The sequence below is a fragment of the Anoplophora glabripennis genome, unplaced genomic scaffold (genome assembly GCF_000390285.2).
Source record: "Anoplophora glabripennis isolate ALB-LARVAE unplaced genomic scaffold, Agla_2.0 scaffold325, whole genome shotgun sequence".
NCBI lineage: Eukaryota > Metazoa > Arthropoda > Insecta > Coleoptera > Cerambycidae > Anoplophora > Anoplophora glabripennis.
The window spans coordinates 246,538-273,384 of record NW_019416633.1 but is presented as its reverse complement, the minus strand read 5'-3'; the positions used below and the strand labels follow the sequence as shown (position 1 = coordinate 273,384).

The following is a 26,847-nucleotide window of genomic DNA, read 5'->3' as shown; positions in this document are numbered from 1 at the left end:
GTCGTAGCCGTAAACCCAGCTTTCGTCTCCCATTATGATCTCTTGTATGAATGTTTTATCGTCACTGGATTGTTCAAGTAGTTGTCGATAAACATCAACAAGATTTTCTTTCTGTTGTTCTCTCATCAAACGAGGAACAAATTTTGCTGCAAGTCGATGCATATTCAAATTTTTAGTAAAAATTTCATGGTATGGCTCAATTCACATGCTAACCCCTTCTGCAATTTCTCTGACATTCAATCGGCGATTTGCACGCACCAGATCTTTGACTTTCTGAACGTGGGAATCATCAGTTGAAGTCGAAGGCTTTCCTGGTCGAGGATCATCTTCAATTGACTGACGACCACTTTTATATCGTGAAAACCATTCGTAAAATTGCGTAAAATCTACGTAAGCTTGTTTCAAAAGTTGAAAGGTTTCCGTTAAAGATTTCCCCAGTTTCACGCGAAATCTTACTTTGCATCGTTCCTTCAGAAAATCGCACATTTCAAAAATCGCCACTAACACTTAAACATGTTGCACTCAAATAACATCACGAAAACTAAATGAAATATTAATAATCCAAGAATATGTGGTTGTAAAGGAGGTTATGAACAATGCAATGCTGCCAATCGCATATCACTAAATACATCCATCAGCGCGTAATTCAACTTCGGTTAGTTTCTGATAGCCCTCGTATATAGTAAGTCATAACAAAAAAAAATAAAAAAATTGCTTACTTCAAAATATTATGTATATCTATTCAGCTTTAAATTCTTGTGGAATAATGGAGAACGAAAAAGCAACTTTTGAAATCACTTTAACAAATAGTGAATCTTTAATATTTATCGATTATAGTTTTATACAGTAGACATAACGTTAGTATTTAATAGGTCATTTGTACAAAAATTTAATTACGTTTTAGAACTGCATAAATTTGTAGTCTATAATCGGCAACAACTAACAGTGGTATTTAAAAATAACGCCTTATGACGTCATTTAGTGCGACAGATAACACGCATTTCAACGGTATACCTTCTAGTCTACATCATGCCAATGAGATGAAACCTAATCTAAAGAAACGTGTAAACGGGGAGTTCCAAAGCAAAGTTAATTTAGCTATTTTTAGACTCTTGAAGTTCAGTTTCTGTCATTCATATTCTCGATACTGAATCGCACTAAATGACGTCACGAATTAGCGCGACAGAAAACAGCATTTATTTTGCGCGCCAAACTTTAGTGACTATTTATTAATTAACAACTCTAAGAGATTCCCAACATTGTCACTACATGATAATATAAAGTTACAGATTATTTCTAGATATTTAAAAAATATATTATGCAAGTTGCCTATTTCCGATATCTTATTATTTTGATTTAATTTAATAGGATACCATGTCGTAAATCAAAGTTTAGACTAGACTACTGAATTTCAATGTAGTTAAGAGTGTTTAACTCAGTTAGTTGCGACTTATTTTGAAAAGTTTAAATAACATTTTTTATATTTGTTGCATCATAAATACACAATAATACACTAATGCTTTTAGGAGAATTCAAACGCTTTTGAGAAGTGACTTTAAAGGTGTACCTATTGCTGTAAGAGTCCTTTTAATGATAAAATACCAATTTATTCTACATATATAGTCATTTTCAATATTTATTTATAAGTTATATAGTTAGTTTGCTGATGTTATATTAATCAAGTAATTTCAATGAACTATATTTGCAACATATGTAAAAAACAATATTGCATATTACAGTTCGAAAAAGCTTTAATCAGAATTCAATATTTTAAAAATAGGAAAAACAGGTAATGCTAATATTTAAAATACATAAACCGATATCAAGTCAGTGCCGTTCATGTACTATTTTGTGAGGACTTTTTGATTTCTAAAATATAAATAATTCAAACATGCATTCAGCATTCTCATAATATAGTTACTATTGTATGACGCAATTAACAATTCGTTATCAGTGATTATAATTTACAAAGCTATTTATCGATTATTAGTTCTTTTATCCTCTTATTTATTTTTAATGACCTTGCTTAACATTATCTACAGGTGGTAATATTATTCTCAATTATTTGCTTAACATTACCTACAGGTGGTATTATGAAATTCTCAATTATTTGCTGCCTACAATTTTATTTACTGTTACTTTTGCTTTGTAAATTCAAGCAGCATATTTCATATTCATATTCATAAAAAAACATAAAACATAAAACATACCACAGAAATGAGACAACCCCCAAATCCAAAAGCCAAAGGCTTGTGCGGAAGGGGGCTACACAAAAACGCGGACAAACGCCCATTATCCATCGACATTGCCAGTGCCGACACCGGGGATCGAACCCGGACCAGAGTAGGAAGCCTAGCCGAGAAATGCTTGCCACCGCACTCTCGACCGACTGCGCTACCGTGGCGATAAACTAGAACATATGGATTTTAATAATTGTTAATATGATTTACATCAATGAAATAATAGATCGACGTTTTAGTATTGATTTGTATCTCATTTTTATTAAAATTATTATTATTACATATTTCTCTTGGAATGATCACGGTTATACAAGATCCAGTTTGTAAAAAACTATTAGTACTGGCAACCCCGCTGTATGATATTTTCGAAACTATATTGAAATTGGACTAAAATGTAAATTGGACCCGTGTCTTTCTTGTGTTTATCTTTGAAATTACCTTCAGGTACTTTGTATTATACGCTTCATAATGGTGTTGATCTAATTTTCATTGAAATAGAATAGTCATTGCAAAATAACTTTGATCTAATTATTTAATTGTTCCTTTAGTACCACTTAATACATAATATTAGCTATTAAATTACTGATTTTGTCTCCATTTGATCGTTTGATATAGAGAACATGCAACATCATGATCATCATTACAGTTTCTTTGGCTGAAATAATAATCCCAGATGCGCAACATTATCTAGTTTGGACTGAGCTGTTTTTGAAGTTGATTTAGAAATTTTGTTTTAAATAATTATTTCATATTATACGGGAGGGAAATAGAAAATATAAAAATAAAATAAAATTGTAGTGCAAGATTTATAGTACATACATACTTAATGAAGATGACCTAAAAACGAAAGTAGAAACAAAATTATTAAAGAATACTCGAGAATGCCGAAAGCCGTCGTTTGAAAAGCACGAAAAAAAAATGATTCAAGAGAAATGCTTAATTTGTCTTATTTTCCTCGTTAAAGAGGTATGATTGTCATTTGCGAATTTAGCACCAATAGTTCACGATTTATTCATATCGAAGTTGAAAAAGGCTTTTGGTAGCATGCTTTTATTTTCATAGTATTTTTGTACTTTTAATAAACACAAAATCATTTTTAGACAGAAACTACTTAACACATCTAAAAAAACAGTACTGAAAACGTGATTATCTTCCAACAATTCCAAAAATTGTTTTTTGAATCTATCACCTTTTTAATTTTAGTTATTTTCGGGATTATCTGCGAAAAAAACTATATAATTAACATTGATTTCTTCAGAAAAAACAATGAGACTGCAGATTGAGTCTTCTAATAGGAATTTATATTGGTTAGTATCGTACTTAGGTCGATTATATGTCCCCCATCTGTCTTGTGTCATTGCTATTCCTAAGGTAACAATTGTGTTCCTTTAGCCTCGTACTAATGTTTCCTTGTTTGCCCGATATAAACTTTGAGGCATGGGATGCTGTGTACACCGATACCCTTTAGTACATTGCTTCTGCAGATCGTCTTGAGAAAGGTTGCTGCTTGAGATGTCGTAAACTTATTAATATTGTGCTTTCTTAAAAGATTATTTTGCCAGATATTCTTCCTTTTCTTTATTCCTAGGTCTCTTCCTGATATTTCAATTGCAATATCGAATTGCCTTGAAAGCTGATAGCAGATGACGTAGTTCTTCATCCAAGTATTTCGACTCACATGCAGTACGATGTACTATATGGACAGATACAGGACATGCAATAGACCTAAGTAATACCAAAGCTCTAGTGACAGAGAGAGAGACTGAATATTTTGACTGAAGCTTTGCAGAGAAGCAATAGATTGAGAAAATTCAAAACAATTTCAATCTATGTGAGGGCCTAAAACTATCTGAAATTTGGAAATGGCTTCTACGTAAAAATCAAGGACCGAAAGGTCCTAGACTAATGACTTCAAACCAAGCACCTAAACCATACGGACAAATGAACAAATACAACTACCGGCCAGAGAATTTAATTTCCAGTTTCAAATGTTTTTGAAGAAGAGAGCTGTATGTCTCTCGAAATGTCAAGAATTTTAAATAGACGACGTGAAAATCGAAAATTGTTCAACTATTATAACCTGTCCTTGAGGAAGATGTTGAATTCCGTAAGGAAGAAGACGTAAATTGTGTTTGTTCCAAGGGCGCAAACTAATTATGCCAATTGATTACAGGTTTATTTATAAAATATTGTAACATATTTTCTCGAAATTTGCATACATTTTACATTTGAAATACAAACATTTAATTATTGTTTGCACCAAGATTTACTTGTAGCTATTTCTGTTGAATGCATCATCAGTTACTGTAATGACTGGCTTAGTATGGTTTTAATTGTTGCAGGTATCTTATAAGGTTTCTCCAGTCATACTATTATTGTACCAATATGTTCGAATAAAGCTGTAGATAATATTAGCAAGTAATATTTCAAATCATTCTAGTTTAGACTATGTCTGGTTGCAGGATTGGAGCGTAGAAGCCTTTGTGGGAAGTTCCAATCAACCTTTCCATAATTTATAGTACTCTTCTCACTTCGAAATGCCTCCCAAGGAATCCGCCACTGGGTATCTCGTCGGCGGCATCTTACACAAGATGCGCAACGTCGCGCACCCAATCAATACGTACACGCATCCGTGTCCGGGCAAAGCATGTGCTTGCGCCAGTCGGTATGAAGCACCTCCAGTGCCACCTCGTGCTACCAGCCACCTGGACGGCATCCTCGTGGTCGCGCTTCCCGTGAAGGACATGCTGGGCGATGACGCCGCCGCCAGCCGCCGAGGACGACTTGGCTCTGGTTAGTACAGTGCCCGTCACTTCCTTTGACTTCTCCTGGGTAGTGGAAGTTGACCTACCTTGGCATCCCGGGTTGGTGATCTGTAAGTCATCAAAAAAGAATTGTTTAAGAAGGATTCTAAAAGTTCAAGTTAAAATTATATTGTTAGTACATTTATAAAATAAACCCACACTGTTACTGTCTATTACTTCAGACATTGAAAGAAAAAACATGTTTTGATAACCGCTCATTCAATACAATAAACTATACATACAGCTTTACTTCATCCTTATGTTTAACTTTTACCTAAATATAAAAACAGTGACTATATATCTTTGCGTACTTTGTACTCGCATTGCTGTAGTTGTATATATAGATACAATATATTACCAGCATATTGTACTCAAACAGATTCTTTTGGTGTAGGAATTTAGATGTTTGTTTATCTCTTTAATTCTTGTTCGGAAGAGGCAAATCTAATAAAGCCTCAGAAAACGGAATACGATTTGCAAGTTTGCTAAGTAAGAATAAAGTTAAGTAATTAAAAAAAAAAAACATTGTTGACTTTTGCATTTGAATGTTGATTTTTATAAAACACATTGTTTTGTGATGAATGCCTAAGTAGAAATGAAATAGTTTTCAACAGAATCTAAGATATTTGAGTAATTGTTGGCATGTGCTGGATAAAAAGAACTGTATAGTAAAAAGCCCGAGAAATAGACATACTTTGTTTGGAAATGATCTGTACAAAGATCTGTACAGATCATTTCCATTTACAGATGTAAATGAATATTCTTTTTAACGGCACTTTTTTGACAGTGTATACACATCAAACTTTACTTAATTTGGACGGCAATGATTACATGACGGTAGCTGCTATGAATTAACTGCATTGTGCCAAATTTTTCGATGGTACTTCCGTAGTAAGATAAAAATCATGTTGTTGTTTGTATTTCCAGCCTTTGGGGAGGCTCTTAAGAATTCTTGTTTTAATGACAGGAATCAGTACTGAAAGTTTGTGGCAATATTGCTGTTAGATCTTCTATACTTGTGTAATAATATGAGATGCCAAAAGCGAAGGAGTATTTTCCTAGTAAGAATACTCTCTCATGTAACCATTTGTCTTTGAAGATTATAATTTTTCTTGCTTGTTTATAAAGTTTATAAAGTTATAAATAATTTTAGAATTAGTTTGAAATAAATTAATATCTTTAAAGCAAAACAAAAGTACAGGAGTTAATAAAAAATATGCCATTTTAGAGACTATTTTGAATACATTTTGTAAAATCATTTTCTTTTACCTAAACGGATCATCTTTAATAATTGCTAAATTTTACAGAAATGCTATAAGTTTAGCAAAAATAATTTCAATAATAACAAATGAATATTTTTTTCCAGAATACTTTTTTTTTTTAGAAAAATGTAGCCAATATATCTATGCCATTGGTTTGAGTTGAAATTAAATTTTTTATGTATAGCATAGAAAGTTTTGTTTAGATTTGTCATTCGTTTAGAAGATTTTTTTTTGGAAACTTACAACTTCGTATATTTCAAAACTGAATGCTACAAGGACGAAAAGTTTAAAAGTTTAAAAGAAAATGTACTTAAACTTTGAAGAGAACGCTTCACAATTTTGAATACGTTATAGTCTTAAACTATTTACTGTTTTGCACACACTTTCATTTAAATCTTATTAAAGACAAACTCAGCAAATCTTATATCATTGTATTTTTTCCACACCTTAAAATGTACACTGTGTTTTTAAATTAAAAAACCCAAGCTGTGCAGCTTGTATCAGAGCCTCTGAATATATTATTAAAATTTTTTGAAGAAATAATTTATTTTAAACTTTTGCTTAACTTTCTACTATTATATTTCCATTTTGTATTTTGATTATATTATTTAAGAACAAACTGTTTTTTTATTTAACGAAAAAATTTCAGAGTTGCAATAAATAACAGTTAATAGTAATCTTACACCAAAACATTTGGCATATTGCAAAAATTTAAATACGAGTAGACTATACCTACTTAACTTTTAGCACGTAGATATTTTGAAGTCATTAAATTTTTTGTACTTGTTATAACTATCTGCAATAATTATTAATTTGATGAATATTACTACCTGTTTTCCCTGTGAATTAACGAATCATTTTTCTTCTTATGGCAAGAATATGAACTGATTTGAATAGTTGTAACTTATTTAATAAAAAATAACATATACTTGAACATATTCGTCTACGAGTACTTAAATTTCACATATCTATATAATCCGGAGCTGAACCTAGATTATCTTTTTTCCTCTGTATTTCTCGAAACCGGAGAGCATCAGATCATCAATTTAGTACCTTCGACTTATCAGCTGCTCATAAAAACGATGACTTGCAGACCCTTAACCCCGGATATAAGGTTGACGGTACAGGTTGTGTAGTAAATACGTTCCTTCTTGACCTTTTCGTTTGTGCTCCACTCTAGGTCGGGTCCTGGCTGGAATCGAACCCTACGGTGGTCGAACGTTGGCTGAAGGAACACGCCTCCCCCGAGCTAAGGCAGCGTTTTCAGAAAGCTCTTCTCTCACCGGTGCAGGCGGTCAAGAACTCCAACGTTTCCTCTGACATATTTCAGTTGTGGTTGGCAGCTTCGCCGAACAATGATGAACAACAGCATCTTCAGAATGTCCGTCCTAAACATGATCTTGCATCCATGGAGGTAAAGTATAACGCTAATTAAAATTAAAAAAAAAAATACAAAAAAAACTTAGGATACATTTTTTGAAAGTGATTCCCAACAATGATCAAGATTGTTACAATTAAAGCGATTTTCCTCAGAATTTGTTAGAAATAATTTTGTTTCAGAAGAAAATCGTATATTTATTGTAACAGTGTAAGAATGTCAGACAAAAATTGCATCCCTTTTTCTACAAGGCGTATTTAAATGAAGGAGCAGAAATGGTACCTAGATAATATTGAGACCAAAATAAGATAGTTGTGTCCTTGGCAAATGGAGGAGATACTTTTTATTTGAAATACAATAGAGAATGAATGTATCGCATTAACAAAAATATTCAGTGGCATAGAAATTATGACGTTCTTTTTATGGAGTCTTCTGGTAGATACAGTTGTATACAAATTCAGTTATTTTATAAATTTGTTTTGTTAAGGCGCCTACCTAAGACATATTAATCTACGTCAAACATCCGAGAAATTTATGCATTTGTGGTCAAGGAACTGTATTTGGCCCAATTATTATATTTTATTGCCAAGACTATCATGGTACTGTTTGTGCTGTTTCATTTAAAATAACCCTGTAGATCTGATTGTGAAAAAAAGGTGCAAATATAAAATATGTTCGAGAGTATTTAAACAGAGCGGAATATTGTGTGTTATTGAGATAAGGACAACATTTATTTTTTCAAATGCAAAACATCTACTTTTTTATCTTAAAAGTGCAATGATACAAGGATTAACAGATACTTATATGTGTAATGAATGTGTCCTAATCAGCGTTGCCAGTTTTTTTTTTCAGGCAAAGCGGAATTTTGAAACCTTTTGAGTAAAAAAAGCGGGATTCTTCCCTCGAAAGCCGGACATACTAAAAAACGTATATAATCAATAGTTTTTAACTACTTATCCTTTTATTTGAATTTCAATTTAAGTTTACATGATGATAGAAAGCCAAAATTGCCATAGAATATATATTTTAATAAAAATACGTTACTTTACTATACATTTAATTTTGGGCTAAAAATCGGGACGTCCCGCTATAATCGGGACGTCTGGCAACGCTGGTCCTAATATACACGGGCAAAGAGTATTCCAAGTTTTATGACCAAATAAGTTGTTCAAGAAATTGTTAAAATTTCCTTTTGACAATTTTTTTCAGATTGGAATACATCGATCAGTTTATTGGTTAAATTTAAGCCCAAAATCCCGGCTATTAAATATATCCTACCTACTTAAAAGTAATTAAAATTGGTTAATTTTAACCAGTTCTATTATTTTAAATTTTTGGTCAATTCATCGATTAAAGGAGGAGGGCCCCTAAGCCGGTTTTTGGCCCAATTTATGTTTGGCTGAAAAAATGTTTTTTAGTACCTATTAACAATATTGAATCGTTTCCACCCTAAACGGATCACTCCCCTGACATCTTACATATGAAGAGTTTTTTGGGTCGAGAATCACGAAATTCAAATTGGCGGATCCAATATGGCGGACAAGAAAATTGAAATGTCTTGAAAATGCATGAATTTTTTTGTAATGGGGTATTTTGGGTCTATGATTACGAATTTGGACTCTAAATCACGAAATTCAAAATGGCGCACAAAAAATTAAAATGTCTTTAAGGAGGTTTATCGGGTACGGAGGTACGTCTAAAGTCTAACGAGAGTTTCTGTCGATACGCTAGTGACTAATGTAGTAAGCCTTTAGATTTGGCAACGTTGCACTTGGCTGGCGCGCTCGGCTCGGCGTTTGCTCGCTCCCGTTCGATCATTCTGCTTGTTTGGACACCTGCGAATTTCGAATAATACGCTACGTCGAGACCGCGGCGTTGCCGCTATCATGCATATGGAGGATAAGTTAGTCAACGAGAGCAGTTTGAAGAAGAATTATTATAAATTATGTATCTTACAAGTACCTAATCGATATCTACTAGCTGTTATACGGTTCCTTAGATATCGGTTTCCTATTTATACAAGTTGCTGTGGAAACTGTTCGTCAATTGTTGCGCATTCTAAGTGGAAAGATAAAAAATCTGCATTCTCATAAGACTGTACTAAATCGTGAAAAATTATTTTATTAATATTGAGGATTTTGAGGATTTTCTTCATATTAATAAGCTTATATTAATTTTTTTTATGAATATTTGTTCGTCAATTCCAAATCAGATAAACCTCCTTAAAATGCATGAATTTTTGTGTAGTGGGGTTTTTTGGGTCTCTGATTACGAAGGCAGAATTACGAAATTCAAAATGACGTATTCCATATAGCGGACAAAAAAATTAAAAAGATCTTCATAATCCGCAAATATTTGTTTTCAGAAAATTTCTTGGATCACTGTTTACAATTATGAATTCAGAATCACGATTGATAATGCATAAACATGTATGTATAATTATTGATTTTTTCTTTTTCGTTTTATTCAATGTAAATGTGTGTCATCTCATTTAAGGGGGTGGAGAGGAAAAGGAGGGTGAGGGGGTTGGTCCGTTTAGAGTGGAAACGATTCAGTATTGCTAGTAGGTACTAAAAAAAATTTTTTTTCAGATTTTTTTAGCCAAAAATAAATTAGGCTAAAAACTGGTCTTAGGCGCCCTCCTCCTTTAAGGCACCAACTTTTAGAATAAAAGTCGATTATGGAGGTACATATAGGGTGGGCTCTTGAAAACTAAACAGAGCGAATAATAAAATTATTTTTCCGAAAAACGTCGAGAAAGGTCGATTTTTTATCAAAGGGAGACATCTGTTCACATAAATTTCTTGTTACAGACTCTTTCCTCTAGGGAGGGGGACAACCCTCCAAAAATCTTAATAGGGAAGGAGAATTAAAAAAACTGCTTTTTACAAATTTATTTGCAAATTACTACATGCCATCCAATTAAGTGTTCAAATTTATGACCTTCAGCGTCCATACAGTAATACGTTTTATAAAAAGCATTCACGCACATTTTGTATCATTTCTGGAGGAACTTGGCGGCAATGCATTGGCATAGATCTTGAACGGAAATAGATGGAGTGAAATAAATTTTAGACTAAGTGACCACGCAAGAAAAAGTTCAAATCTGATGATCGTACTGGCCATTCTGTGGTGTCTCTACTCCTAATCCATTAATTCGTAAACCTACGTTAAAAATACTGCCGAACAGGTAGGGTGTAGTGTGGGGGGAGCTTCATCCTGTTGGAATATCAACTGGTCTTCGAGATCATTCTCATTATTCTCGATAATGTTTGTCAACGCTTGATCAATGTCGTTCTTCAACAAATCTAAGTACATCTCTCCGGTGAGATTACCTGCGATTGAAACATAATAAATTTCAACCATACAAAACAACAAATTTATGTGAAAAGATGTCCCCCTTCAATAAAAAATCGCCCTGTCTCGGCGTTTTTCGGAAAAATAGTTTTCCTTCGAGTTATTCGCTCTGTTTCGTTTTCAAGAGCCATACCTACAAGTTATGCCAGACTAAAGTTAAATAATAAGTTTAAACCATCATCCAAAGCACACCTTGTAAATTATTATTAATCTCATACTAATAACGTATACACTCTTATTCTTTTACTGAATCATACGTTAGCTATAATTTTCAAATTGAGATGTTAATATAATAAGGTTAAAATTTATATACTGTTTTTATTCTCTCATTTGAGAATCATTTGATTAATCGTACCAAAGATCCCCCAACCTGAGGGTGATAGGCTGCATGGAGGGTCGGAAGAAGAATCAATAACTTTAATTTTGCCTTTTTATGAAATGGTTAAACCTTATATGATGATCCTCCCAAACAAGTTTTTTTTTTAATATTACTTAACACTTTTAACATAACTCAGTTACTTTTTATTTAATTTATTTCTTTCCGTGTTATTTATTTAAATTTCTGTAATTCTCAGCTGAGGAACTGGTGGTGCGTTATATCTCTTTATAATAATTTTAATAACGAAAATTTGTATTAATAAAATCAATTATCACCTGTGGGGTTAATATTTAACAAAACTATGATGAAGTATAAAATTATGTTTCCACTTTAGTTAACATATACCTAATTACGGCAAGAAGCCGTGTTTAGCTCAAAATGTACGTAACAATTTGAAGCAAATTTGTGTTTCATTTACAAAATCAAAATTTACTTATTAATGGTGTAAAAATGTAATAAATTATCCAAATATTTACAAAATTCGTGACCTTGTATTTGTCAAATATTTATTTTACTTGAGCATTCACAGAATATTATGTACTTTGTATACAGCAACGTTTAACAAAGCCTTAATTTTTAACTGTTTACTTAATTAATATTTAATACGCTTATTAAAATACCTACATAAAGATTATTCATATAAAAAGGGATCTGACAATACAAGGGTGTTCAGAAAATAATTGAAGTTTTTGAATCATGTGCTAATGAAGATATTTAGTGATACGCGATTGACAGCATTGTGGTGCACATTACCTCCTCTTTAACATCTTCTTGGATTGTTGATATCTGATTTAGTTGTCGTGATATTGTTATTTGAATATAACCTGTTTAAGTGTTAGTGACGATTTTTGAAATGTGCGAATTTCTGGAACAACGATGCAACGTAAAATTTTTCGTGAAACTGGGGAAAACTTTCACGGAAACGTTTCAACTTTTGAAACTTGCAACAAGCTTGCGGAAATAATGGGTAGTACGTAATGTTTCGAATGGTTTTCCACGATTTAAAAGTGTTCGTCAGTCAAGAAGATGATCCTCTACCAGAAAGGCTTTCGACTTCATCTGGTGACTCCCACGTTCAAAGAGTCGAAGATCTGATGCATGCAAATCGCCGATTGACTGTCAGAGGAATTGCAGAAGAGGTTAACATCTCAATTGGGTCATGCCATGAAAATTTGACTGAAAAATTGAACATGAATCAAGTTGCTGTAAAATTTCTTCATGTTTTGGTGACTGAATAACAGAAAGAAAATCGTATGGACGTTTGTCGGCAACTCCTTGAACAATCCAATGACCATGAAATATTCCTTCAAAGGATCATAAGGGGAGATGAAAGTTGGATTTACCGCTACGACGGATCCGATAGGTCTGTTCCAACAGGAGTCAGGAATTGGTTTCGAACCGTTTGAAATGTGCATCCAACTAATTCTTGCGATATATTCACTGAAGACACATTTAGAACTTAGCTATCCAAACATTTCGAACGGTTCGGAATCAATCCCTGACTCTTGTTGGAACAGACCTGATATTGTGACAAAAGTTCAATCGCCACAATGGATTGGCAAAGGATCTCTACACCCCAACAATGCACGTCAGTCTCGATCCAATGTCAAAGTGATGCTCACTGTATTTTTTGACTTTAATGGAATTGAGCATTTTGAATTCTTGCCTCAAGATGAAACAGTGAACTATGTGTACTATCAAGGCGTTTTACAATAGTTACGTGAACAAATCCGCAAAAAGCAGAGTTGTGACGAAACAACTCACGGCTCTTGCAGCATGACAATGCGTCCGCACAATCAATATTGTCAATTCGTCGTTCCTCACCCTCCTTACTTGCCAGACCTGTCTCTTTGCGATTTTTTCTTAATTCCGAAATTAAAATCAGTGCTGAAAGGACGCCGTTATCCAAGACTGCTTCGCGAAATGGAAATACCGCTGGGAAAAGTGAGTGAATAGGGGAGGGGGTACTTTGAAAGAGACAAGGATCAATAATGTGTTTAAAATTAAAAAAGTTCGGTTATTTTCTGACAGACCTCACATCAGTGCATATAAAAATCGATAGTATCGGTTTCTTCAAAATACAAGCTTGTTACCTGTAAAATTGTTATTAACTTAGTTTTTTAAAGGATCATTGCTTTATCTAATTGTATTTTTGGTAGCGATTATTCTTTGCCTCCGTTGCTGGTTATTGGAAAAAGTAAAAAAAAAATATACTCATGTAAAAATGTTAACCACTATGTCTTTAAGATGCATTTTTGGAGCAAACTTAATTTGGATAGATTCAAGTGTTATAAAAACTTTTTTTTCTTTCTCAAAGGAGTCGGAACTCTTCATGGAACTCATCCGAGATGTCGCCAACGAGCTCGACATCGACGTACTTTGCTTCAAGATATTGAAGAACGTCAGCATCCTCACACATGCAGACAGGGGTTCCCTGTTTCTTTCGAGGATATCCGGGAATGAGAGGTACCTCGTAGCGAAATTGTTTGACGTGAGGCACGATACGTCACTGGAAGAGGCTGTTAAGTTGGCTAGATCGGAGGAGATTAGAATTCCTTTTGGAGTGGGAATTGCCGGAACAGTTGCACAAAACAAAACGTTAATAAACATTAAGGATGCGTACAAGGTAAGAACACAATTGCATTCATTATAAGGTTCGAATAGTTATTAAGATAGCTGTTTTTAGGCGGCTTCCAAAAACGTTTCATTTAATTGCAGCTCTTTTAACGTAAAGTATATTGCGTTACGATAAACTTAAATGAATGACGATAGTGAATTTCTTTTGTAATACGATTTCTACGGATTTCTACCCTTTTTAATTACGAGAAGATGAAACACAGTTTTTAATCAGTTACGACTGAAGATATATACTTCATCTTGAAGTTCAGTTCTCCTATGGTATTTGTAAAATTGAACAAAATCAGTGGTGCTAGAATTAAAAGGGTTTGGAGAGATTCGACTATAAAAAAATTTCGTCGAAGATTCTCACATTGTTGGGTAAATTTAAATTAAATTTTACTTTCCAAGTAAAATAAAAAACAATTTAAATAGAACATTGCTGCCAAATTTCATTTTTATTTTCTTATAAATTTCAGTGGCCTTTAAATATGATACTAAAAGTTCATTTTCTTATTAATTTTTTTTATTTTAATTTTATCCGTGGCACTTTCCATTTTTGGATTTCTTTAATGTACTTAAAAAAAGTAGCTATAGGTACAGTCCGTATGATATTTGTTGAGAAAGAAATACCTCTTCGTAACTGCAAAATACAGTATGCACTGCAAGCTGTTATGGTCTTTCTGTCAATGTCTTTCTACTTCGGGTATCGAATGCGGTTAATTCCAAGAAAGTGACGCAGGGGTCTTCTTGGAATTCTATTTCAACAAATATCGTAAGACTGTAAAAGGCACAGCTTATCAGAATCGAGTTGAAATATTCTTTCATAAAAATCATAACTATAATTTTGTTTTAAATGAATTTGTAGTTTAAATATTGTAGTGTAAAGTGAGAAACTACCAAAAAAATTAATTGAATTCTGTGAAGTTTGGAGACAGAATTTATTGAAGAATTGAAGAAAAAAATCCTAATTCTTAACATTGTCTTTATATTTTATTCCTATTTGTGAGCGGTGTATGATTTTCCCGAATCTAAAAAAAAAATATTTGTTTATTTCGAATTAGTCTGGCAGATTTTTCGTAAAAAAATTTTTAATTTCGATGCTACTGATTATTTTTCAATTTTATGTGTAATAATTACGTTAGGACCATACCGTATCAATTTGAAGTTTATATCATTTTTAAGCAATTGATTAAATATTTCACATACCGTCATTAGGGTCGTAGAACCATTTGGAGTTTATAAAAAAAGTTGGTCTTGTATTTTCGCTTATTTTAATAAAAATAACATCGGTATACAAAAGAGACACGAGTGCCAATATTGATAAAATACACTCTTAAGTCAATGTTTGGTTCCGAATATTTAGAGTTAGCCATTTTAATTAAATAATGTCAGGTACATAAAAAAGTCCAGACCCAAAGTTCTACATATCATTTCCGACGTATTTTGATGAGTTGAAAACGATCCGAAAATCTATATTTAGGGTGAAAACGGACTCAACAAAAATTGCTCAGTCATAGTCTAAAATTAATTTTGCTCTGCATAATATTTGACATATCATTTCCGATGTATTTTGATCAGTTGAAAACTAATACCGTAATCAGAATTTATGCACAATCGGCCAGTATTTTGTAAAATCTATATTTAGGGTGAAAATGGACCCAAAATCGCTCAATTTAAAGAAAGACGGAGTCTTCGCTTTCCTCAGACCAGCGAAATTATAGACAATCTGTTTCTATAGTATTTTACTATTTTGTTTTTAAATGATCCTAGTCGCAAAAATAGAAAAAAGAACAAATGACATAATGATATTCGAATAGAACAAAGATAACTCTATATACATATATGATTCCTATCAACTTTAAGAAAAAAAAATAAAAAATCATCATCAGGTGGGGGTAGGAAAATATTATGTCGATACCCTATTCCTCTCTGAACTGTGCAAACTTTGTCCGAAAAATTTTTCCTAAAATTGTCGTATTTCAGAAATACTTATTTTCGGATACTTGAAAATTTAAAAGTTACCCCTCTCTTTAAAATTAATTTCCAGAGTAAAAATTGACTTTACAAGATATCTGCATTAAAAGTTTTTATTGTCCGCTTTTATTGCATGATTTACTTTATTCATTTTTAACAATGTGCAAATCTTTGCAATTAACTTTTATAAATAAAGAACGAGCTCATATTCATAATTTACTAAACTTCATTATAATATTTTTAAAAATTACTTTAAAAAATAAAATAAAATCAATATTTTGGAGGTCGAAGCAAAATTGTATTAATGTGGTCATTAAATGGCAATTTAACTAATTTAAATAATGGTGGCGGATAGTTTGGAAATCTCTTAGAGGCCATTAAAACTAATACAGAGCCTTTATAAATATTTACATGTCACGTGATCACCGAGCGTAGGCAACCTAACATTGCACGGTTGATCCTGGTAACGAAAAATTCCCTAAATCTTTGCGTCGTCAATATTAAAGACTCGTTGACAATGAACAAATTGTTTCGTTTACGCTCGAGATAGTGCCATCGCTGATAGGTTGAATAGTATTTCGTGTAAAATTACACCAATCACAGCCGGTGACACCGAATGTTGTGTTTCAATGTGACATTGATCTTATTGTTTTAATTTTACAGAAATTTAATTGCCATGAAGGAAAACATGAAGGAAATAAAATTACTGTTCCAAACAAAATTATTGGTCACGTGGCTTGTAATCATTTAGGTTCTGTATAATGAATACACGAAATTTCAGTTTCATGGAGGAGGATAATCCATCGGAACTGTTTTTATTATACAGGGTGTTCCGTAAACATGATCAAAAAGGTACTGCGACATTCTTTGGCTTAAAAGAAAACGATCTGACCTAACTTCCAATAAGAGAAAATGTCTGGCTTCTCTGCTATTGAAAAAATATATTTTTTGTAATATCTGGAGAATGTTACTATGGATTTTAATGAAACTTACTGTGGACTTGTTCCTAAGTAAGACTCATGTTTTGATGAAGCAACCACGTCCATCCGCCTTGGGTAAGTGGTAAATTCTTGAGTGTATTGGAACAAGAATTACCAGAACTCTTTGTTTGGTCGCTGGAATCAATTCATTGATTCTATTGATCCATCAGTCCTTTTTGGAGATTTTCGTGCTCTTGATAAAATCTTGTAGCATTCATAGTTTTTACGCAAAAAAATGTTTTCTGTTTCGTTGCGACTTAACAGTTTTAGACGTATGCGTATCGCAGTAAATCTGCCTTTTTACAAGAAGCGGCTTTCTCTAATAATTATGCCAATTCTTTTACCTAGGATATCAACATTGAAAGTAAAATGGTCACAATTTTAAAGTCTGTCGCGACGCGACATTGAATATCATTTTATTTCATTAGATTTACTTTTTATTAACGTGTAAAAAATGTAAAGACATATTTAGGAAAGACATAATTCTCTTTATTGAAACTGGATGATAGTTACATAGGTACGATAGATGAAGATGGAATTATAAGACATGTTCAATATGCCCGCCAATTTCTTGGATGCATAGCTGGATCCTTCGATTGAAATTGAATTGAGCCCTTCTTAACATTTCTGGATTATTCTGTATTACGTCCGCTTCGTTTTGATTCCTACGTAATAATTCTTTTTGGGATTCCATATGAGTGGCGTAAACTTTATTCTTTAAGGCTCCCCATAGAAAAAATCTAACGGCGTTAAGTCGTGGGACCTGGGAGGCCATTCGACAGGAACATATCTCCCTCTTCTGATCCACTTGCGTGGAAAAGTATTATTTAAATGTGCAGTTACATATGCACTAAAATGTGGAGGAGCGCCACCGTGCATAAACCACATCTGAGCACGAAGATCGAGAAGGACATCTTCCATTAGAATCGGAAAAGTATTCATAAAAAAATTGAGATAATTTTCGCCATTCAAGTGGCGCGGCATGACTTAAGGACCCAGAAGGATGTCACCGATGATCCTGGCCCAAATATTTATTCGAAATTCCACCTGAAAGTTGTTAATACGCCTATGATTTTCTTCTGCGTAATGGTGGAAATTACGTTAATTAAAGACACCACTTCTGGTAAAACAAGCTTCATCAGTGAATAAAATTCTACTGGTGAAATTTGGGTCACGTGCCCGCGCCCCTTCAATAAAGCGGCAAAATTGTAGTTTTCTCTCAAACTTGAGTGGCAACAGCTCCTGAATAGACGTCGCTTGATAAGGTAGGAGGAAATGTACTTTTTGATACGCCAATTTCAATTGCCAGACGGCGAGTACTGATTTTTTGATCTTCAGCGATCCTATTTAAAACGTCTTCCTCAACGGCTGCATTTCGTACTTGAAGACGACTTACACGGTCAACGGCTCGACCACCAAATTGCCTAGTCTCCCGCAAACTCCTTTCCATCTGTGCAAATGTCCGGTAATCTGAAACCCGTCGATTTGGGTAGATGCGTACACTCCCACGCAAGTTGTCTTCGCAAAACCCTTAAGACTTTGACCATGTGGGTCATCTCTTCATTAGAAAACACCATTCGAAACGAATGTGTCGGTCTGTCCGGCCAACGTTAAAAGTTTGACAATTAATTTATTATAAAATGACTCGCTTACTCGCTACTACTGAGCATCGCTTACTACGGTAGTAATGATAATAGTAAGTAGTTGTTGTTCTTGAGTAGTAGTGATAATTATTGTCTAAAATTGAAAACATTTTTTTGCGTAAAAACTATGAATGCTACAAGATTTTACCAAGAGCACGAAAATCTCGAAAAAGGACTGGTGCATCAATAAAAAAATGAATTGATTCCAGCGACCAAATAAAGAGTTCTGGTAATTCTTGTACCAAGACACTCAAGAATTTACCACTTGCCCAAGACAGATGGGCACGGTTGCTTTATCAAAACATGAGTCTTACTTAGGAACAAATCCACAGCAAGTTTCATTAAAATCTATCGTAAATCGTAACATTTTCCAAATATTACAAAAAACATATTTTTTTTCAAGAACTTTGACAATCAATACCAGAGGATCCAGACATTTTTTCTTAATGGAAGTTAGGTCAGATCCTCTTCTTTTGAGCCAAAGAATGTAGCAGTACCTTTTTGATCATGTGCCTATGGGACACACTGTATAATATTGGATAAACAAGTATAAAGATTCTCTTGACAAAATAAGGTTAAAGAAATTTTTATTAATGCACCCGTCCCTTATAGCAAAACAGAAAAAACAATATAAATAAAGATACTTGTAGAGGTTGATGTCTATTTTATTTTAAAAAATCGTATACAACTTTGCTTTTATTACAATTTTATGTATATAAATAAAATGTCGCAGACAAGGTCAGAATATATGAAAATATGTATTTCTTACAAATTGAGATATCATATATTTTTAGTATTTATATATCTTTTTCCTCGCAACTGCCCAACTCATATATTAATAACATACCTAAAATAAAAAGGATATAACGAAATATTATTAATTGAAAAACACATACCTGACCTATTGTAATCATTAAATAGGTAATGCAATTTTTCAAATAAATGTTTTTTATTCTTGTTGCTTTAACATCACATTTGACAAAGACCAACACAGTTGGTACCACGATAGACAGATGTCAGCTATTTTTACATTTTGAAAATTGTTGCTTGAAGTGGTCTCCTTGTAAATGGAATTAACATACAGGGTGTTACAGAATGGCTTTCCAAAAATTTGGGAGATTGTAGAGGATGAAATTCGAAACATTTTACAATAAGGAAATGTGTTAGTCGTTGTTGATGTTGTGATATATAATTTGTACATTATGTGTATATAAAACACAAAAATTGAAGTTTGGTGTTGACACCTAACCTATTTGCCTTTATTATTATTATTTTTTTAAATACGTGTTTTATTATTAGTTTCTATATTTTTACTATATTTTGAAGGTACATATTAGCTATTAGCTAATCCAAATAACTTAAAAATATTATCAAATATGCAAAACTTGTCTAACCTCGCTTTGTATATGAGGCGATCTTTTGCATACCTAGATTTTTTCCATCAAAGAATATCATTGAATTTCAGCTGATAAGATTTTTAGGAAAATATTTTGGCCCTATTTGAGTTAATTTAATGCCTTTAAGATCAAATAAAAGTACAAGAACTAATAACATACTCCTTGTAAATGGAATTTACAAAATTTTTGACTAATTTTATTTTTTTAAAATATAAAGTGCTATCCAAAAAGTTTGCACTAATGTATAAACTTAATATATTTCTTCGATTGTCAGTTGTCTCTGCATGTCGTCAAATCAAAATAGCGCCCATCGAACCTCATAGAACGGGTGCTATTTACGAGGGGCAGACGAAAACTGCAAATTGGCCCAAGAGTAAAGTACCATTATTTTCAACCCTAGGGTAAAATGTTACAAGGAAATGTTATTTGCTTTTAAAAAATTAGCCTACATATAAAGTTTCAGTTTATTATATTGGTCAAGCGATTCCTGACATTTTTGCAACTTTCCATTACTAAAGTCACGTTTTTTTAGTACGCTTCTACGAGAAGAACATTATAATTCCTAAAAACAAGTGAATTAGGAACTAATAAGGCCGTTATAAATAATGGCGTAAGGACAGATTTGGTACAAACTTTATTTTATGTTATAATGTTTATAATATAAAAACTAAGTAAAATGGTAAACCTTCTTAAATTAACAGTTGCAGTTCATCGTTCAAAAAATATTAACCTTGGTTGCTATAAGGTGGAAACAATTTTTATTTTATAAAGCAATACAAAAAAAACAAATAAGAAATACAAAAAGAAAACTGATATCATTAACAATCCACTTTTTGACTACGAAAAATCCTACTTCTAGAACAGAAGAATAACATTAAATTAACATTAACATTTAAATTATTCTTAAGGGTAAATTTTCTAAAACTTTGTTCCATGTATTAATGGCATTTATAATGAGTTCGCTTGAAAAAGCTACCCTCAAAATGCAGAAATACCTAGTTGAAATCTATTTATCGCAGCTACATTTACGTGCTCTTGGACTTTGTCAAAGGTGAGTTCACAACAAGAATAAAATATATTTCTCTGGATGTTGACATTATTAAAAATTTAAATAGGTCTGGGATGTGTTTTTTTCAAATAATAATATTTGAATATGACATATTTACATTTTTTTTTTAGACAAATATTAATTACTAGTGTTTAATACTATGTATCGATGGTACAATTCAATGCTAATTATGGCATGTAGCCCAAAGAGTAGTTGTTTCCTGCAATATTATCTTTTAAGAATCTTGCCTATGTTTTGCATGTCTAGATTATTGGCATTAAAGAACAGACTTCATTTGATATATATTTTTTAATTTATTTAAAATAGCTTTAAAATATAGTAAAAAAAAAAGAAAAATATGTGTTAAGTATGTCACAAATGTCCTGTTTTTATTATTAAACCATGATCAGTTCTCGAAAATGATAAAAGGGCAGAAATTCTCTTGTGAATCCCCCCCTACCTCCGCAAGGGAACAATAATAAAACGTTTTCATTTAAAAGGATATTGTATAATTGAATAATATAAAACGTTTTTCTTTAATAAATCCGGTTTGTAAAAAAATGATTTGAAATGGTAATTGTGTTTTCCTTTTTCCGTGAGATTTCTACACGGTTGGATAGATTAGATATATAATACAAATAATTTTCTTGATAACTTTATAAGTAAAATGCCATTTATAAACTGTGAAAAGAAGTCGGAAATATATTTAATCTAACGTAGACCTCTGGGTCTCATTTAATGAGGAGAGAATTACGACAGGGGACAATAATGTCTTGGGAATGTGTGTGGAGTAATGAAAAGAATAAATAGAAACACTGTTCATTTTTTATGTAGCATTTGATTAGACATTAGACATTTGTTGATGAATTCGCACTTTCTGGTAAAAACTTATTTCCCTAGTCACTTGAACTTTTCCATGACAAATATTGAGAAACATAAAACTAAATAAATTTGTAAGTAACTTCTTATGAACTAACATAATTTTCATGGGACATGTGTACATTATTAAAAGTATCAACAGACTAAAATAAAGTTATATTTTACTTAACAAATGTTATCCTCAATTGTGACTAAATCGTATACAGTGTGTCCCAGAAGTAACGCAAAAATTCGTATTTTATTATGTGTTGCGTTTTCACAAAAACGCTAAAACACGTCAATTAGTAAATAGGAATTGTCATTTTGTCACGTTGCTTAAGCCTTTTTTGCGCTATGTTTCATAAACCTATGACGTCATCGACATATTTTTTAAATAGCACTATCTAATTTTTTAAGCATAAATAGGTAGTCTTTTTGAAGGGAAATACGTCGTTATAGGATTTGGCCTACTTTGACAGGAGCATAAAAGAAGCCAATGACTGGAATGGACATGGTTTGATTTAATAACAAAAGTAAGTATCATGAACTGATGCGAGAACAGTGCCACAGCAAGAAATGGAAACTTGTGGACGTTTTGTGTTTTGGTTGATTGTAGGTACGTTTTTATGTATTGATATGTTGGCGTTTTCGGCGATACGACGAATGGCAGTGTGAGGATTTTCAGTGACAGCTAAAAATAACATTTTGCCTATCATTTTCTATCACTGTCGTTGGCCTTCCAGATCTAGACAGATCTCTAACATGTCCAGGCGTCTTTAAATTTGCGTACTAATCTGCATACTGTAGACGAAGGTTTTGGTTGTTCTGGATACTTGGCATTGAATAATTGACATACTTCATCATAACTACGGATCCTATCTCCGTATCCAACCATAAATAGGATTTCAATTATTTGTTTCTCATTTAAACACAACACCATCGCAATGTAAAGTTATAGTATTTGTAACTGTCACAATGATATGAGACACTATTGCATTCGCTAACTGTCGTCTTTAAAACAATACCTACATAGCCGCTATGATCGGGTGTACCTACCAAATCTACATAAAAACATGTACCTACAATCAATCAAAACACATTTTTTGCTATAGCACTGTTCGCGCATAAGTTTGTGATACCTACTTTTGTTATTAATTCAAACCATGTCCATTCCAATCGTTGGCTTTTTTTCGCACCTGTCAAAGTAAAGAAGGCCAAACCCTACATCGACGTATTTCCCTTCAAAAGGGCTATACATTTATGCTTAAAAAATTAGGTAGTGCTATTTAAAAAAATGTCGATGACGTCATAGGTTTATGAAACATAGCCCAAAAAAGGTTTAACCAACGTGACAAAACGACAATTCCTATTTACTAATTGACGTGTTTTAGCGTTTTTGTGAAAACTCAACACAAAGTAAAATACGAATTTTTTGCGTTACTTCTGGGACGCACTGTATATTTCTATGTGAAACTATGTGCTGTTAAAAAAATTATTGATAATTTGCCATGTCATAGCTTATTTTGAATTAAGTTGTTTAAAAAACTACAATTAATAGCATTTCCAATTGTTTTTTTCACGAACTTGTCTTACTCGCAGCTAGATAATTTGTTCATCCACGAAAAAAAAATAACTTTTTATATTCTCCTGGCTTAGTCGATATAAAGTGCTATTTTGGTATGAAAATCAAAACGTCAAATTCTACAATTTGATTAACTAAAACATTAAGTAAAACTAAATTTTCTTATCAGCTAACTTAATTTTAAGGGAACGTTTCTAATAACAATAAAAAATTTATATAAAAAGATAACATTTTATTTAACAAATGTCATTTTATATGACAGTGGAAATTTTGAATGAAATGCCTGTCTTACTGTGTGGATGCAACTAGAAAAATAATTAATAATTTGTCATATAGTACATTCACTTTGAATAAAATTGGTCATAAAATTGTATACGACTATAAAGGCATTTTGAAAGGTGCTCATGTTTATATGGAGGTTATCTTTGACCTTTAAACTAAACTTTTTTAACCTTTTTCCGTAATTTTTATACCCCGCCGCTAGACAGGCTAGTATAACCTCAACTCAAATAAAAGAACTCGCCAGCACAGCACTTACCCAATTGGTAAATATATCGTGCATAATTGTTACTAAAATAAATAACTTTATAAGGCTGTACCTACTTACACTATATTAAGACATTTCACTAAGACACTTCATTAAATACGACTATAAATTTTCCTATCAAAATTACATTATTTTGATTCCAGCAAAAACTAATACTTCAAGCAAGAAGTTGCGAAATTATCTACTGCATTTACAAACCCCTTCTCGTAAATCGCAAAAGTAAAGTAAATCTAACAAAAAGAAGCTACGACATTCTTGTTTTGTATTCACACAAGAATTGAATTTTAAGCCATTTGTGCGGTAAAGTGTTGCCAACCAAAAAATAAAAATGGAACGCTACAAAAGAACAACGCATTTTCATTGTTGAGTAATATTTTTAAAATTATGAAGGTTTGACAGTTTACATTTTTATCAACTGTGAAGAAATTAATTGAAAAATTTAGGGAGATTGGATCAATTAGTGATCTTGAGAACTCTAATCATCCTTCAACAAATCGATTAACACAAAACGTCGAAACAGTTTAAGAGAGTGTTGCTGAGAGCCTAGGAATATCAATTCGGAACCGTGATCAAGAATTGGACATTTCCGAGAAGCTCTCTACGGCGTATTCTCACGAAAGACTTCATGCTTATAAAGTTCAGTTGACTCGAGAACTGAAGGCTACTGGAACAAGTGGATACTGATTTTTCAAATAAAATCATCAGCGATGAGGCTTATTTTCATCTTGACGGCTTCGTTAATCGACAAAATTGTCGCATTTGGGATTCAGATAATGCACGAGTAATTGTTGAGAAACAAATGCGTCTATAACGTGTCACTGATTTTGGGCTGGAGGCATCATCGGACCATTCCTCTTCGATAATGCGGCTGGTGAGGTAATGACAGTTTTTGCAAGTTTTTGCGCCTAAATTGCAAAAAATTGATGTAGACGACGATGTTGTTTAAAAAAGACGATGCCACATGCCACCAGCTCGAGAAACAATTCAATTACTGCATGAGTAATTTCTTGATCGTGTAATATCCTGTTTTGGTACTGTGACCAATAAGAAATTTTTGGCGTACAAGTTTATTTCAATTAGTAACTCATTTGTTGGTGAATTCGCACTTTCTGATACAGACTTATTTCCTAAATCTCTAGAAACTTTCCAGGACAAATTTTGAGAAACCTAAAACTAAATATATTTGGATGAACCTTTTTTGTACTTTCAAAAAGACTGTGCCACATGCCACACAACCTGAGAAACAATTCAATTTACTGCATGAGTCATTTCTTGATAGTGTAATTTCCCGTTTTGGTGATCGAATTTGGCTGCAGGATTATGCGATTTAACGCCATTTGGACTTTTTTCTTGAAGGGGGAAATTGAGCGCTTAGATTTATGCAAAACGGGCATGGACAATTTCGACAAAAGAACGTGTACGTGCCAGCAACGCCGTGTAGGCCATTTACCCTATATGTTTGCGTGAATTTTGGGACATCCTTTAGTACTAGTGGCGTTATTTGCTCATTCACATCAGGTAGACTAACTTTATGCAGGTGATTAAGTTACTAAGGCCAACTAGGCTTTTAGGGTCACTAGGGTCAACTAGGTCAATGTGTCAGAGGTCATTGACACGGAGATACACACAGCGCTTTAAAAAAATAATAACACCTATATTACAACAATACCTATTATTAAAAGCTTGAAGTGATGATTGAACCGAGTTCGGGAGCTGAACAGTGGTGGCGTGGACAAGTGCAGTTAAAAAAATACTACGACTACTTATTTGATTAAAAAATACATAATTATTGATTAGTATTCTGAGCAACACGTATTTAAAAAAGCGACTCCCGTCTTAGTTACATATATATGAGTATGATTGAATTGTACTTTATTATTTTGGTTGTGAATCTCGAGGCTAATACTCAGTTGTTGTTCCATCATTACCTCTGGATGATGCAAAACATATTTTTGTATTTATATGTGAAAATGAAAAGAAAATATTTATCACTTAGTCAATATAAAAATTACATTTTATTCTCTTAAATCAATAAGGTTATTTTAGTGTTAAGGAAGAAAATAATAATTCGAAAACTTAAGTTTTAGCGTAGAATTTATTGGTGAAACGTTCAGCCGATACTGAACACCCCGTATATTACAAAAATAAATTGAATTTGATTTTACTACTTACAACTGATGTGAACTGATACCGCTAACTTAAATAAATTTACAGCATTCTCGTTAATCTGTCGATGCTTTCTACCAGTTACACCAAAAGTATCAAAAATAGTTCGATTATTGTGAATCATAATTCAAATTTTATGTTAACTTCGCTGAAACGTTTATTTAAAAATAAACGTACAGAAATATACGAAAGCTATACTTACTACTGTTTTACATTTTCTTCTGATTTATGCTTTTCGTTTCTCAGGTTCATTTCAACGTACTGCAAATAAGTAGGATAAATCAGTATAAGACATTACAATTTATGGTGCGTTGAACATTCAAAGGTTTTAAATTTCGTATACGAAGCGACTCACAATACTCATTTATCTTAAAATATTATCAATATTTGCGTGCAACACTTTCCTGGATAACTGAAGTATACTTTAAAATGTATAATGAAAAAATCTGGAATCCTGGAAATATACTGCCTGTGTAATAAAAACCAGAAACATTGAGTAGAATGAAAACGAATAATTTTTGCTTTTCGAAAGGATCATTTCAATAAAAACTAAGTTTAATTGTTTTTGAGCTATGACGTTATGACCATTCCATTTTAAATATAACATCCCAGT

The 26,847-nt window shown here is 32.6% G+C and overlaps 1 protein-coding gene across 1 annotated transcript in view; it reads left to right on the top strand.

The window, feature by feature from the left end:
* Positions 1 to 4,994: 4,994 nt before the first annotated feature.
* LOC108907115 (cGMP-specific 3',5'-cyclic phosphodiesterase) overlaps positions 4,995 to 26,847 on the top strand; it is a 178,044-nt gene continuing 156,191 nt past the window's right edge. The window contains exons 1-3 of the mRNA XM_018710645.2: positions 4,995 to 5,033; positions 7,487 to 7,720; positions 13,738 to 14,046. Of these exons, the coding sequence (XP_018566161.1) occupies positions 4,995 to 5,033; positions 7,487 to 7,720; positions 13,738 to 14,046 (582 nt within the window). The remainder of the gene's footprint in view (positions 5,034 to 7,486; positions 7,721 to 13,737; positions 14,047 to 26,847) is intronic.